At 33.1% G+C, this 17,338-nt stretch overlaps 1 protein-coding gene across 1 annotated transcript in view; it reads right to left on the bottom strand.

Moving 5' to 3' along the window:
• LOC145277819 (protocadherin Fat 4-like) overlaps positions 1–17,338 on the bottom strand; it is a 514,458-nt gene that overhangs the window by 106,492 nt on the left and 390,628 nt on the right. The window contains exon 19 of the mRNA XM_080129718.1: positions 1,295–2,727. Coding sequence (XP_079985844.1) covers positions 1,295–2,727 — 1,433 coding nt within the window. The remainder of the gene's footprint in view (positions 1–1,294; positions 2,728–17,338) is intronic.

Here is a 17,338-nt window from a genome sequence, read left to right on the forward strand (position 1 = left end):
AGCAGTTATTTGTTTTGTTTTTTTTTTTCATTGTTTATTTTTTAGATTTTTATTAATTGAGAGAGAGAGAAAGAGAGAGAGAGTCGGAAACAGAGAAAGGGAGAGAGACCGAGACCGGGTACCACCGACCGATGTTGATGTTTTCGTTAATTAAAATATTATTGTTACTACGTGTGTGTGTGTGTGTGTGTGTGTGTGTGTGTGTGTGTGTGTGTGTGTGTGTGTGTGTGTGTGTAATTCCGGAATATACATTAATTTCGGAACTCCAGGCTGCATTTGATTAGCATGATTACATCGGTATATTTGTTTTTAATTCTATAAAATTTAGAGTATTACCTTTCTAGCCGGCGGACGCTATAATTTTTCTAATTTAAAATATTTGGGACAAATATTGATGCATCTCTGCAGTTCTATATTTTGAAATAATATCTACAGCAGTTATTTGTTTTTTCATTGTTTATTTTTTTACATTGTTTATTGTTTGAGAGAGAGAGAGAGAGAGAGAGAGAGAGAGAGAGAGAGAAAGAGACCGGTCGACCGATGCTGTTGTTTTCGTTATTATAATATTGTTACTACTACATTTTTATTTCTGTATGTGTATATACTTACGTTCATCTATGTGTGTGTGTATGTTTGTGTGTGTTTGAGAAAAAAAAATGATGCGTTCTTGTAGTTTTATTTTTTGTAATCATATCTACACCAGTTATTTTTTTTTCAATTTTTGATTTGTTTACATTTTTATTGTGTGTGTGTGTGTGTGTGTGTGTGTGTGTGTGTGAGAGAGAGAGAGAGAGAGAGAGAGAAAGAAAGAGAGAGAGAGAGACAGACCGACCGACCGATGCTGGTACTTTGTTATGTTACCTTGTGTGTCAAGCTTACATCTTTTTTCTTTCGAGTGGCTGTCCTTTAAAAATTGTTGTGTACTTCCATTGCTTGTAATAAATAATTTTGCCAAGAATTCTTCATGAGTTTTTGTTTTGTTTTCGATTATAGATGATATCACTCAACTCATCTATTTTGTTTTTTATTTTTGAAATCACTACTTTATATTGTTTTTAACGGTTATGCTTACATTATTAAATATTACTGTTCTATCCTTTTTTATTGTTTTACACGCTACTGTACCAATATATAGACTTGCTTCGATAAATATTTTTACAGTTTTAACAAAAGGGCTAGATGGTGTCTTTATTCATGCTGAACGCCCACAGAATGCGCATATGAAAGATGCCACTGTGGAATTTCCACAGGTCCCGCTAGTTTAAAGGAATAATATAAGGAAAGCAAAACTTACTTGTACAACAAGTGTCGCTTCTGAAGATAACCCACCTTTATCAACAGCTCGTATCAATAAACTATATTGTGTAATTTTTTCATAATCAATTAACGACGAAGGGGAGAGCGAGACATCGCAATTTCCAGCTCCGTTTCGTGCTACTTGAAATGCATTAGTTGCGTCTCCACTGACAATCTGGAATGTGGCTTGTGCATTTACGCCTGTATCGCCATCTGTCACTGTAAGAATTGCTACTGTGGAGTCCGGTGGCATGTTTTCCTTGACATTTATTCGGTAGATGCTTGTAGAGAATATTGGTGGTGATTCGTTCACATCGGTAAGCGTCACAACCACCGTTGTCTGGGTAGAGTAACTTTGTGGTAAAGTCCCGCTGTCAGCGACCGAAATGAGCAAAGTGAAGGAATTCTTGCTTTCGAAATCGAGCAACGATTTGACTCTGATTACCCCAGAGATGGGGTGGATTTCAAACTCATTACTTGGCGTTGTAAAGAAGAACGTCAATTTTTCCGATGAGTCGTTATCGTGAGCAACTACTTTTAACACCAGATGACCAATGGGAGCTGACTCTGGAATGGTGATCGAATGCGAGAAAAAATCAAATACAGGAATCGCTTCGTTAACATCGATAACAGTAATCTTCACATTGACTATGGCTGTTTGTGGCGGGGTCCCTCCGTCGTAAATTGTGATCACTAAAAGTTGAATGTCACTTGCTTCGTAATCAAGAGAGGAGCTTAAAGATAAATTGCCAGCGTTATCCATTGAGAATGAGCCACGTCCACGGATAGTTTTTATGGAAAAGCTTAATTGGCCATACATGCCAGCATCTTTGTCCTTACAACCGATGTTTATAATCGTTTTCTGTGTAGGGAAATCTTCTTGAACATCCTCAGTCAGAAACATCATGGGACACTCTGGCATCTCATCGTTTATATTTTGTACGTCCACAACGACAGTTGCTACGCTGGACAAGGGATTACTGCCCTTGTCAGTGGCTGTGACATTAAACACGTGTCTCTCTGTTGTTTCAAAATCAAGTGATCGTTGGAGGAAAAGTTGACCATTAATGCTGTCCAGGGTGAACAATGATCCACTTGAGCTGGGCATAAGTGAGTAATAGATATTTCCATCAGGTCCGCGATCCTTATCTGAAGACGACAGCTGAAGAAACTGGAAACCAACTGGTTCCGACTCTTTAACACTCACTAGGTAAGTGTTTTGTGAAAAAACTGGCGGGAATTCATTGACCCTGATCAGTATTATATTAAGTAATGTTGTGTCAGTAAGAGAACCAGGGCCCCCGTTTTTGTCAGCTGCCTCCACTTTGAGTGTGAAAGTGCTTTTCATCAAACTATCATAATCCAAGATTTTCAATGTCCTAATGTGACCAGTTTCTCGGATAATGTCGAATTCACCTCCGCTGTTTCCATCTACAAAATTAAAAAAATATATTTTCAACAACCAACAACAAGCTTATAACAATTAAATATTTATATCCATACATGTACACGAACTATATATATAGTCTAAAGAAGTTTGGAATAAAAAGTGCAAAAATAAAAATAAAGAATGCAGTTTAGAATCCTGGAAGGGAAAAATATTTTGACCTATGGCAGACTAAGCACCTATATAATCCGATTTCTAAAAGTTTATAATGACCGACGAGAATTCATTTATATATGGATGAAAAAAATGGCCTTAACTAAATTTGTTAAATAGAAATAGACTTAGCACTTACATAAGCCGATTTCGCAAAAGTCTTCAATTTTAAAACAGAATTTAAGGATGAAAAGAGAAAACCTTAACTAAAATTTTGTAAGTAGATCATCAGCTGTTTACCATGTAGCTGTTTCAGAGATTTAAAAACAGGGCAGTTGTTAAATACATGGCTCTCCAGTTGATAATACCTCTTCCCCAATAAAAAAATAAAATAATACGGTTACTATTTTAGTAATATATGAAAAATATATATATATATACATATATATACGTACACGCACACACACACACGCATATATATATATATATACATATATATATATATATATATATATAACTACTTAATTTACTCACATAAAATTAATATACGAAAGTATAGATTTATGCGTAAACTTTAAGTATTTATTTCAAAAGTGCTCAATACGTAGGTAGAGCTAGTTAGTAAGATTTTATAACTTACTAACTATATATATATATATATATATATATATATATATATATATATATATATATATATAAGGGTAGGTCGATTTTGGAATTGTACAAAATGGCATTTGAAGAAAGTTGCAAAATAATGTCAAAAGTGAGCACAATAATTTTATTTTTAATTTTGTATTTTGTTGAGCATTCCAGCTAAATAAATAAAATTAATTCGGATTTTTATTAGGGTATCGGTGTCACTCAGGGAACATATTGCTTAAATAAAATCCGAGTATTAACAAAAATAAATACAATACATTATTATAATAAATATTTTAAAGTTTATTATTCCGCGTTTTAAAGTTTAGACGTAAATATCAAAAATAAAAAGGAATTAAAACGTTATAATATTAGATTTAATATAGAAATATCTATATATATGGAAGTTTTATTTGTTGGGTAATTATACGGAATCATCGGTTACAACTGCATGAGTTATCCTATGTTTATTGTTTACATTTTTAATAAACTCTTGAATTAGCTCAGCACCTTATTTCTCTTTAAATATCGCTCAAATTTTTAATTAAAATAGACTTAAATATAAAGAAAACAATGTATATAATTATTGTGATTTGTTTCTATTTAAAAAGATAGTGGTTATGCATTAAAAAAAAAACTTTACCGGCACAACTCAGATTTCTCTTTAAGGTAAGTAAACAGTACTTTAACTTATTGTATTTATTTCAAATTTCATCAAATTTAAAATTGTTTTTACTTTTGCACTTATGTTACCGTGCTGAAATAATAACGTTATTATTTAGAAAACTATTTTAAAATCGAATTTAACTTGAAAATACGATTTGTAAAAATAGCACGGTTACATAAGTGCATAGGCACCAAATTTTTAATCAAATTTATTTTAAAATTATTTGTGTAATTTAATATCTGAGTGTATTTTTTTCAGATATTTTATTCAAAATGCCCCGAAAATCTACAATTTCAAAATTTTCAGGTTCCAGTTGAGGACCGTAAATACCTTAAGGATCAGAGGAGCAAAATAGGATCGAAAGGTACTTTTCATCTTGGTCCAGTTGATAAAAGTGCTATTAGAAAAGTAAAAGGGAACGAGAGGGGTAAATAAAAAATGTACAACAAAACTCCAGAAGTTAATAAATTTTATTGTAAATGTGTATGCCATTTGTTGGTTTGAAATTAAAAAACACACAATCAGCAATTGCCCATATTTAATATTATCCAGATCGCATTAAAAACATAAAAGGTAATGCATTTTGTTTACTCCCTGAAAACCATCTATATTTAATGGTCAGTCGGATGAAGTTGAAGTAAGAGAAGAAGCTTTAAAAAGAATTTTGGTCATTTGGTAAGTAAACATTTTTTTTTTTTTTTTTTTTACACAGTGATCACCACTTATCAAGGCCCGGAAGCCACTCAGGGATAAGGGTTATTGCAAGTACATCACGTTAGTGAGGAGATTTGCTGAAATGTTTACTTAAGGGGGCGGTTCATTAGGAATTTGTTAACATTGGACTTGAAGACATCCAAGTTGTAGTCCGGAGGGAAGCAGACAGACGGAACAGAGTTCCACAGGCGTGCAGTTCTAAGAAAGAAGCTTTGTTCATGGAATCTGCGTTTTGATTTAGGCACAGATATAGAGTGGGGGAAATTTTTCACAGTGGATTCAGCTAGACGGGTGTGTTTCGTGAAAGATTGGCGAGGGGGGACCAGAGATTGGAGTTCAGACGAGCATCTGCCATGGAAATAACGATAAAACAAGGACAGGCTCGCAACGTCTCTTCTGTGGGAGAGAGGTTGCAGGGTAGAGAAAAGGGCATCCCCCACTAAGCCACGAAGTCTATTTTGTACTCTGTCAAGGCAGGATAGGCTGTCTTTAGCAGCTCCTACCCAGATATGGCAGCAGTATTCCATCCTTGGACGTACTTGGCTTTTATATAGATAGAGAATTGCAACCGTAGTGAGATATCTTCTGGAGCGGTAGAAGGATCCCACCATCTTTCCAGCGACCTTGGCAACAGACTTGATGTACGTGTTCCATTTCAGATCAGGAGTAAAGGTCAAACCCAGAAGCTTGTCAAAACACGGGGCCTCACCCTGACGAGAGCCATCCATCACAATTGATGCAAGATGGGGATCAGAGCGTTGATGATGTAAGGATAGCAGTTTGGTTTTGGATGCATTAAAGGTAACCAGCCACCTTTTCCCCCACTGAACCACGCGCTCGAGATCAGAGGAGGGAGAATCAGAGAGAACTTTGTCATTTACAGCCTTTGATGTGTTGCCATAGATGGTCGTGTCATCAGCATAGATGTCAACGAATGATTTAAGTATGTGTTTAGGGAGGTCATTGATGTAGATCAGGAAGAGAGTTGGGCCCAGGATTGACCCCTGAGGGACTCCAGCATTTATATTGCAGGCCTCCGATTTTTGTCCATCTACCACTACTCTTATGAGCCTATCGGAGAGAAATGATTTAATGATTGAGAAAACATTTCCAGTTATACCGTAGCTGGAAATCTTGTGAAGTAGACCCTTATGCCATACCTTGTCGAAGGCCTTTGATATGTCGAGAGCAATTGCCCTAGAAAGGAAGCCTTTGTCAAGAGATTCACTAATCCTGTGGGATATAACCGTCAGCACATCTGCGGTAGATCTTGCAGAGCGGAAACCATATTGTGTGTCACTAAGAAGGTTATTCCTGCTGAGGTGGTTGACTATTTCTCTATTTAATATGGATTCCAGCAACTTACTCATAACACACAGGAGACTTATTGGTCTGTATTGAGAGGGAGATGACTTATCACCTGAATTCTTAAATACAGGGCAAACTGATGAGGTCTTCCAGGGAGTCGGAAAGCACTTCTCCTTAAGGCAGCGCTTGAATAGTTTCGTAAGTATGGGAGCAAGTTCTGGTTGAAGCTTTTTTAACACTATAATTGGGATGCCATCAGGGCCAGTTGCTTTACTGGAATCTAGGTTCTTTATTAGCTTGGTGACCTCATGCACGGATATTTGTATGTTACCTAGCTTGTTCTGTGTTATAGGAGGAAATATGGGGAGTTGATGGCCTTCGTCGCATAGGGTAGAATTAGCTGCAAAGTTCTTTGCAAATAGTTTGGCCTTGTCTGACGCTGACGAGATGATCTCTGGTCCATTGATAATGGTTGGGATAGAGCGCACACTTCTGTTCAGGATCCTATTTGTTATTTGCCAAAACTGGTGGGATCCAAGCCGCTGATCAGCTACCTTGGATTTAACAGACTGGGCATATAGATCTCTTGCATTTTTTATTACTCTTTTACAGTGGTTGCTGGCAGACCTAAAAGCAGCTTTAGTCTCAGTGCATCTATTACGTTGGTAGCTATGGAAAAAGTGATTTCTGTGCGCGATAGCAGCAGCACATTCTGGGGAGAACCATGGCTGGCTGTTAGGTTTTTGTTGGAATTTTTTAGATGGTATGAATTGGTCTATGCCTGCAATTAACCATTCGGTCAGATCTGATACTATAGAGGACACATCCTTTTTAAACATGGAGTGCAGAGGTAAATCAGATATGAATGTACGGAAGCTATCCCAGTCGGCCATAGAGTATCGGTATACAGTACGGTGGAGGGGTACGTCTGGGGGCTTCTTACATTTCGTTTTTATCTTAACTGATACGATGGAGTGGTCGGAGGATCCTAGAGGAGAATGAATGGAATATGAACATAGCTCAGGGGAAGTTGAGAGAAAAAGGTCTAAGAGGCTTGCATATTGACCGGGTGTATCGGGCACACGGGTGGGTTCGCGAACAATCTGAGTGAGATCATAAGCAATGGCAAAATCATGACAAAACCTCCCCTCATCGTCTGTCTTATTTGAATGGGTCAGCCATTCCACGTTATGGACGTTGAAGTCACCACATATGTGGATGTTAGCCGAGGGATGTGAAGACAGTATGTGGTCTATTTTCTCAGATATGCTCTTAAAGATAGTAACTCCGCTGTTGTGGGGCCTATAGAGGGCAAATATAAATGCAGTGGTGTTAGCAAGTGCAACCCTGAAGCACATATAGGGTAAATTAGGATCTTCTCTAGAGATATCCCTGCCACACGGGAAGCCATCCTTAATGTAGGCACATATTCCATGCCCATGGCGATCTTGGGGGTCAGATTTAGCTGTTAAATTTGAGTATCCGTTAATTATGAACTCATCTAGGGAAGTGGTCGGCCCTATTCCAGTTTCACTTAGAAAGAATATGTCCGGTTTCGTCTCCTGTAACTGGGTTTCAACCTCTGGAAGGTTGGAACGTAGACCCCTGATGTTGGAGAAGGAGACCTGATAGTAGGGGTCTACGTTGGAAGATGGGGTTCTAGGTTTAATCGAGTTTTTATTCTTGAGATATTTCATGTTGAGGTTTGGGGATTTGTGGAATAGGTCAGCATACTTGGTTAGAGCAGTACAGAGAGGGAAAGTAAGAGAGAAAAAGACAGGAAATTTATTTTTTGTAGCACACGAAAAGGTAAAGCCGTAACAATTACCCACTAGTATGGCATCGAGAGGCCCCACCAGAGACTACTGCATGGTCCAGATCCACTCACCAAATGGCAATACAGCAGTCCCAGTACTTTGCGCCTGCTGATAGGACAGCCTCCTTAGTGGTTAATCCAAGGTTCGGGTCCCTGACTATCAGGCGGATAACGTCAGCCCAGACAAACGTTTACCTCCAGCACCCTTACTAGTGACATGGCCACAAGGACAGATAGAGACAGAAAAATTTCCGACATCTCAGACTACTGGTCACCAAGTACTACCGACCTTTAAGCAGCTTTTTCTTCACCCTTTGTCAGAAAAATCACTCATTGAATGAGGACTGGATGACAAAATAGGAGAAGCGAGAGTTACTGGAGCTGCCGATAACACATCCACTGTATTATCTACTCTCCATTAAAAAAAAAAAAAAAAAAAAGGGGGGGGGAATGGGGCCATTGACTTAATATCTAAGTAGTAAGTCTGGTGCTAAGTTAACAATTCAGGACACTTGATGGTAATCTCCCCTCCCATATTAATGGGTGGAAGTTTGTCGTTATCTATCGAGTTTAAATTATTAGAGTTTCATCTTATAATTAATTAAAAACCAATAATTAACTATTATCAGTTTGTAGAGTCGGCTTAATATTAGTTTACATTCGAGTTTAGATAATTATTCAAGGTTTTACTTTAGGTGGTTCGTTTTCATGAGTAACTGTTTCTTTGCACTGTATTATATTTCGAATGTACTAGAACATAAGGCAAACTATATTAGATGGTTTGATTTGTCAGCAAGAAAACATTTATAATACATGCAAGCTTGCAGAAAAAGTATATATTAAGTATACTACTTAAATAAAGTCCTAACATTATCTATTCTATTAGAATAATTCCCGGCATTTTTTCTTTAATCGTTAGTTGCCGACATTTTGTTTGTTTTTATTGTTTAGCTTTGTAGAATGAGGGGGGCGGATAATACAGGAGAATACAAACAAAATACATAAATAAAACACGAAAAAACACGTTTATAAACAAGATAACAGAAAGAAACATTTAGGATTAGTTTAAAAAAAAAATAATATAAAATAAAAAATACTTAACGTTGTTGCGCTAGAAAATTCCGTTCTCCGTCTGTCAACTCGTAGCTGGCATGTCTTTCTAGAGTAAAAGAAGATTTCTACTTCCGGATAACTTGGTCGAGTGCCTATCTATTTATAGTATAAAAGTCGTTACGGTCAGATGTGTGAAAATATTTAATTTACATTTTTTTTTTTTTGGTTAAAAAAAAAAAAGTTCTACCTTTTTTTTTTTTTTTTTATAAAGTCCTAACATTATCTATTCTATTAGAATAATTCCCGGCATTTTTTCTTTTATCGTTAGTTGCCGACATTTTGTTTGTTTTTATTGTTTAGCTTTGTAGAATGAGGGGGGCGGATAATACAGGAGAATACAAACAAAATACATAAATAAAACACGAAAAAACACGTTTATAAACAAGATAACAGAAAGAAACATTTAGGATTAGTTTAAAAAAAAAATAATATAAAATAAAAAATACTTAACGCATTTTTTCATATATCAATGACTCAATTATTTATTCCAATATATACAAATATTTTTAAGATTTTATCTAATTTCACCATAATTATTAAAGCTCTACACATTGAAATTTTTTAATATTCAACTAATTTTATATACTTTCAGGAGTGGAGATTCAACCAAGAAACGATTAAAAAGAATATCAAATATTAATTGGACACAATAAATAGATATGACATTGTGTGGTATTTTTGAACCACTAATGACGGAAGATTTTTCTGATTCTGAACTTCGAGAATCATTATTTAATGGGACCAAGCTTGACTTGCCAGATTTGCCCTCACATTTTCAGGGCGTGAAACGGGCAATCAAGTTAACAATGGAAGCATCAGAAACTGTACATCGACACATCACAGCGAAATTCTTCGATCATTTGTCGACATCTATGTATCTATGGCAATACTACAAAAGCCGATAAAGATCAGAAGTTTTCCGATTCTCTGACCTTAAACGTGTGCTGCAATGAGATAAGGAATGGCTTGTCAGCTTTAATACATCCAAAATCAAACTGCTATCTGTTCATCACTAATGCTTATATCCTCAGTTTGCCCCAATTGAAATGAACATATTTTGCCTTGATGAAGAACCCTATTTTGACAAACATCTGGGACTCACTTTTACCCTGAATCTGAAATGAAATGCCTACATCAGATCCCTAACCACTCCAGGAAATATCTTACTCCTACTGCGATCCTCTACCTGTAACAAAAAACATTTCGCTCTAAGAGGGAGCACTCCTGCCACATCTGGAGTGGAGCTGCAAAAATACCCTTCCCTGTCTTAACAGAGTGCAGAACATCTACTTAATACTTAACCCTTATTCTAAATTTGTCACAGAGCCTTGATAAGTGGTGACCCTCAGAGTTTTAAAAAAATGAAAAGGGGGGTGCGAATTTTCAATTTGAAGATTATTAATGATTTGTTACATTAAAATTATTTTTATGAAATAAAAAGACATCTGATTTGAAATATGGAAATCTGTTGGTATTCACACGAATATTCAAGACAAACCTTGCAAAAATGAAGAATTTTCAGTATATTTTTGTCTACGACTTTGATACAAAACGTTCAAAAAACCGCTCAAGCATTTGATTTAATTTTTTGCATGAGTATTTAATAAGTCCAGACACAACTTTCGGTAAGTGTTATTTTTTAATATTCTGAGAAAAGTGAAAAATCGACCTACCCTAATATATATAGATAGATAGATAGATATATAAATACCCGTTCATATACACCTTTCATGATAAAGCTAGAACCCAGAATTAGATAGAATCGAGCAATTACATCGACAACGGACAACGCCAGACCCGAAGTGGGTTTCGATGGACTGCATCTCATCAGTGACGTGCTCCGATATAGGCGCGAACCCAGGTCGTCGCACTCATGAAGTGTGCAATACTGACGACCTAACCATATGGGCCACGGCGCAATCTATTGGCTGTGCCTCGATTTTTAAATTCTTATATTTTTATCCAGTTCTACATTCTACGATGTGACAAGCAACGCGTCATATACAACTAAGATAGTTACTGCTGGTATGCAGGCGGTATGTCGGAGCACGTCACTGATGAGATGCTGTACATCCAAACCCACTTTGGGTCTGGCGTTGTCCGTTGTCGATGCAATTGCTCGATTTTATCTAATTCTGGGTTCTAGCTTTATCGTGAAATGTGTATGTGAACGGGTATTTATATATCTATCTATAATCTCCTCTTAATGTCTAATATATATATATATATATATATATATATATATATATATATATATATATATATATATATAGCGTTTGCAAATTGCTAATGATACAATCAATTTACTGAAAGCAATATTTGATGAACGAATAATTTCACAAAATGAACCTGTTAACTGAGCATTTTGTTTGTATGATATATCCCTATATTATTTTCTTTGGGAATATCGAAAGTCCCATGTCTATGCTAATAAATCAGGCACAATAGACCACTTGGTAGATTACATTCTATGCGTTATTGCCGAAATACAGTTTATTTAATGCGTAGAGTTTGTGAAAGTTGGATCTCTTGATTACGTCATATATGGCCGAAATTGTATTTGCATTATTTATATATATTTAACTTTTAGATTTATCAAAGAAAAAGTTTGGATAAACCAAACAATATAGTCAAATCAACTCAGCGATTTGGATATTGCATTTTTATTTTCAAAAAATATATTGTACAGATTAAAGTGACAGATATGGACGAGAAGAGAGGCTGGTAGAAGAACAAAAAGAGAGAAAAGAAAGAGAACAGAAAAGGGCAGAATCTCATTATTTTCAAATCTATTCAATGATATGTGCATTTTGAAAAAAAAAAAAAGAGAGAGAGGGGAAGACAAAAAGAATATGCCAAAAATTAATTCCATGGAAGAAATGAAATATTTTTTTGTGATTTATTTTATTTAACATTCATTGCATCTGAGAAAACACATTTTATATACATCATTATTATTATTATTATTATTAGTAGTAGTAGTAGTAGTAGTACAGTTTTGTTAAGTGCGATTAGAGTTTCGAAAGTTCAACATCTCAATGCAATGCTCTACATATTTGCGGTGGCAATTGTGATTTTAATTATTTTCGCTATCTTTGACTCAACAGTTTTTCCCCCTTAAGTATCACGTTTTGCCCAGGTTCCCCTATGTATGTGTGTGTGTGTGTTGTGTACAGTTTGTGGGAGAGAACCAGTATTCGATTATAGAGAAAATTCAATATGTGTTACAGATGATCAGATGATCAGAAAAACATTGTTACCGTCGTTTTTAAATCTAACACTTTAATTTATGTCTTCAGCCTTTGTCTATATTTGTTTCCCCGGAACGGTGACCCATATGCTGTGTAAAATACTGAGGAGTTTTTTGGGGTTTTTTTTGCACTTTTCGATGGTATTTTATGATTTTTATTTTATTTTTTTATTCTATATTTTTGCTTTTCTGGGATTTTGCTATAATATTATAATTATAAACTTCCGGTTGGTTGTGTTTGGAAAACCTCCCAAAAATAAATTCTAAAAATAAACTAATTCTCAACTTTAGATAAAACCATAAAGATTGATATTAAGAAATAAAAATTAAAACTTTAAAAATATATAAAATTATGATAAACATTAATCAATTTGATCCCACACATATTTCTGAGTTGTTCTTATGTTTAGTTTTTAATCGTAAAAATCAAATACTGACACGAAAGGAGGAAACCCTTCAAATCTAGTTTTATGTTTTAAGGAATAAAAAACGTTCTGCTAAAATTTCTGCATATATACAAATTTTTGTATCATATTATCTATTTTTTCATCTGTTTTTTATATTAGTTTATCAGTTCGTTCGATCTGGGGTTGGGCATCCTAGTGGATGCCAAGCATTCGTCCGCGTTCTCATATATATATATATATATATATATATATATATATATATATATATATATATATATATATATATATATATATATATATTATAAAGAAGTGAACCATCGCGTAAATTCAATCAACTAAAAAAATGGAAACCGGGGTGAGGAAAAGAAAAAATATATATAATGGGGCAAGTTATATGTACAATTCAATACGCGAAGGTTCACTTCTTTATAATTATTCTAAAATTTTGCCAATCGAATAAAGATATATATATATATATATATATATATATATATATATATATATATATATATATACAAGTTAGGAAAGCATTGCATGAAAATTGTTTTTACTATAGACTTTAAAAATAAAGGTACAAGATTCAATTTGGAATATATTTATCTTCAAAATGCACTTTTATAAATTTTACAAAGTAAGTTAGAAAAATTTAATTTAAATTGAATCAAAAAATTACCTTGGATTTATTTTATGTAAAGTACATTCTGTTTCACTTTTAAAAAATTAATTGAAAATTTTATATCTATATCATTAATTGCTAGATGAAAGATGTTTTTAAATTGCAACAAAATGTTAAAAGGAATCCAAAGTAATTAGAAAAACGAATTTATAGGAGTATATATATCTATATATCTATAAAAGTGAACGTGTCTGTGGGTTTGTCTGTGTGCCTGTCTGTGTATATTTCCCTACGCAATAACTTTGTCAATTTTAAGTCTACAGACTCGAAATTTTATATACTGAGATTTGAGAAAATCTTTGTGATCGGTTTTCGACCAGAAATTTAGCTGTTAAGGGGTCCAAGTTCAGCGATTTGACTTTTGAGAACTCTACCAAAGTTTCTTAAATGCTGCTTTAAGAACTTTTTGCTACATATATATATATATATATATATATATATATATATATATATATATATATATATATATATATATATATATATATATATATATATAGCAAAAAGTTCTTAAAGCAGCATTTATAAAATTAAAAAGTTTAAACTGTTTCAAAAACCATTTGAAGTTGCAAACATTTTTTAAATGAGAATATAACATAAAAAGAAAAATACCGAATGATATTTGGCGCTTCTACACTGTTGGGACGAAATTTCGGAAATCGTAAAACTGAATTTCAAATGAAAACAATGGTATCTATGTATTCCTCATATTTTTAAGATGATTATGTCCAAAAATTACGAAAATCGATAAGGTAGAAAATTATTTATTAAAGAAAATTTAATAAAAACGATCATGACACAGGAGAGTTCAGAAGGGAAGGTAATTTTCCGTTTCGATTTAAACATGATGGCAGTAATTTTTCACCTGCTTCTATAATTAAAGTTGTTTTAATAATTCAGTAATATTCAGGTAATTCCGACTGCATAATTTGGAAGCAACCATTGTGACTTATGAGAATTGACAAAAAAACAGTTGAAACCATTGTTTTTTTTTTATCGACTACAAAATCTTACCCCAATAGTGTAGAAGCGCCGATTTTTTTTTCTTCTTTAGTTCTTACAGCATCTTAGGGTTTTTTTTCTCTCTTTTTATTTATATGTATGTTATTAATTTCATAATTTATAATCTATCATCAGAGACTGAATGATCCTTTCTAGTTGTTCTTTTTCCCATAAGCTGTTATTCGCATGTGAGAGAACTTTTCCATCTGCTGTTATTCGCATGTGAGAGAACTCGTCAATGTGAGCTGCTTAGATGTGTGGTAATCCAGTGTTAATAAATTAGTAGAAGCTCTTAATGCACCATTTATAAAAAATTTTTAAATTAATGAACATGACGTAAGATACATTTCAATTACTGAGAAAGAAAAAAAAAATATGTCATAAGAACTAAGGAGAAAAAAATCATTCGATTTTTTTCTTTCTTTTTTCTCATTTAATAAAATGCTCGAACCTTCAACTAGATTTTAAAACAGTTTGATTTGTTCTTTTAAACTTTTTAATTTTATATTAATTTTATGGAGGGAATTTTTTAATTCATATTATAAGAATGATTTTTTTTTTAATTTTTCCCTTAGTTTAAAATATTTTTAAAAATTACTTTTAAAGTATATATCTAAATTTTCCTTTAAAAGTATATGAGTACATAAATTTTGATTTTACTTTCATATAAACTTGGTTGAGCTAACACATATTTTCTAGCAAAATGAAATCAAAGTCTTAGTGAAATGTAAGACTATTAGACAACTCATATTTAATGAAATTTACAATCTATCCTCATTGGTTAAAATGCTTTACCTATATTCTCTTTATTTCTGCTTATGTGGTGAGAGTTGTATTTTGATTTTACTTTAACTTTACTACCTACTCTCTATATCCGCCAATATTCTTTAGAGAAATAAAACTGGGTTGAATCGGTTACATGCCTTCTATCTTTAAGCAAGTGTTGAGCCCTTTATTTTTTACTATTAAAAACATGTCAACAATTCAAAGATACGCGCGTGAAGAGGAATCAAATTTATTAATTTTATCTTATTTTTTCATGTAGTTTCATCCTATAGTACCAAAATGCATTTCGATATATATATATATATATATATATATATATATATATATATATATATATATATATATATATATATATATATATCGTAAAATATGCTTAAATATGATATTTTAATTTGTCCAGATTTCGTATATGTAAGGCAAAGCAACAAATCATTAGATTTTTACAAACAAAGGTTTTTTGAACAGCCTTTATTTATGTAATAATAAGTGTCAACTATGCCCTTTACGTGGCATATCAAAAGGATCATCCATTTTTTCCCCTAATTTTTTGTGTCAATTTTTTATAAAATTTATTTCACAGTCATAAAATGTTTCAATCATAGTCATTTGATTTTCTAGTTTTGCATATGGATTAAAAAGTATCTGATATTTCCCCAAAAATGATGGAGGGGAGACTAAAACATACTAATATTATTTCAAATGATCCGAAGTAACAGCAAAGGGAGACTTGATTCCAAAATTCTATTATATTATTTCATTTTTTTTATATTATTCTATGTTTACATTTATATCACATACATATCAATGATAAATATTTCTTATATATTATATCTTCCCTCTTTGGAAATAGAGTACGATTATTATCTCCAGTATCAAATAATATGAAATTTGATTTATGTATGAAAACCAAAAAGGGGAGATATAACACATGAGAAATATTTATCATTGATATGTAGCTGATATAAATATAAAAAAGAATATAAAGAAATTAACAATAACTTGGAAGTTTGGAATCAAGTCTCCCCTTGCTGTTACTTTGGATCATTTGAAATCATATTAGTTAGCAAGTTTTAGTCTCCCTGCATCAAAGCCAGAGGCCTTGATAGAAGTATATATATATATATATATATATATATATATATATATATATATATATATATATATATATATATGGTATGTGTGACTGGATTTGTTCCTTTCTTTCTCTCTCTCTCTCTCTCTCTCTCTCTCTTTCTCTCTCTCTCTCTTTCTCTCTCTCTCTCACACACACACACCGCCTCTCTCTCTCTCTCTCTTTATATATATATATATATATATATATATATATATATATATATATATATATATATATATATATATATATACTAGCTGTACCCTGCCACGCGTTGCAGTGGCTCAATTTGGTGTAATGTAAAAAATTAATAAAAAGAGAAAAATGCATGTTTCTTATATTCTTAGTACAGCAATCCACTCCAAAAAGTGAAAAAGAAGGCGAAAATGAAAAAAAATGGTACTCTCGAAAAATTTGATCTGGATCCTCGTGAGTTTCTGTCGATCATTCATGGTTTGGACTCGACCAACAATCAGTGGATGAAGCCGAATGTAGCAAAAGTGTTGTAACGGTAAATGTTTTTTTTTTGTTGTTTGTTTTCTGTATACAAAAATGTGAGTTAGTAATTTAATATTTGGTTGATGGTTACTATACACAGATTCGAAAAAGTTGTCCAAAAACAAACAAATGAAAGGTAAGGTAAGTTACGTTTCTACCTAACTCGATAATTGTTTAGTGTTTTTATGTAATGTAAAATGTTTAATCGGCTCGAAAAACAGAAATGGTCGCAGACTCTGTTGAATACGTTAAGTTTGGGAAAGTAAGTTGAAAACTAAAAACTATACAAAACAGTGTCTGAAACCCCACACATATATGTTACCATGACATTCGGTGGGTTTCTGACAGTATTTTGTATAGTTTTTTTAGTTTTAACTCACTTTCTCTAACTTAAAGTAATCAACAGTGTCCGCTACCATTTGTAGCTTTGAAATACACCGATAAACACTGTTTTTCAAGCCGACTAAACGTTACATTAAATGAAAAGGGTTCATATTACTAAACACAGATACAAAAAA

Source organism: Euprymna scolopes, chromosome 6 (genome assembly GCF_053919585.1).
Source record: "Euprymna scolopes isolate OS-2025 chromosome 6, ASM5391958v1, whole genome shotgun sequence".
NCBI classification, from domain to species: Eukaryota; Metazoa; Mollusca; class Cephalopoda; order Sepiida; family Sepiolidae; genus Euprymna; species Euprymna scolopes.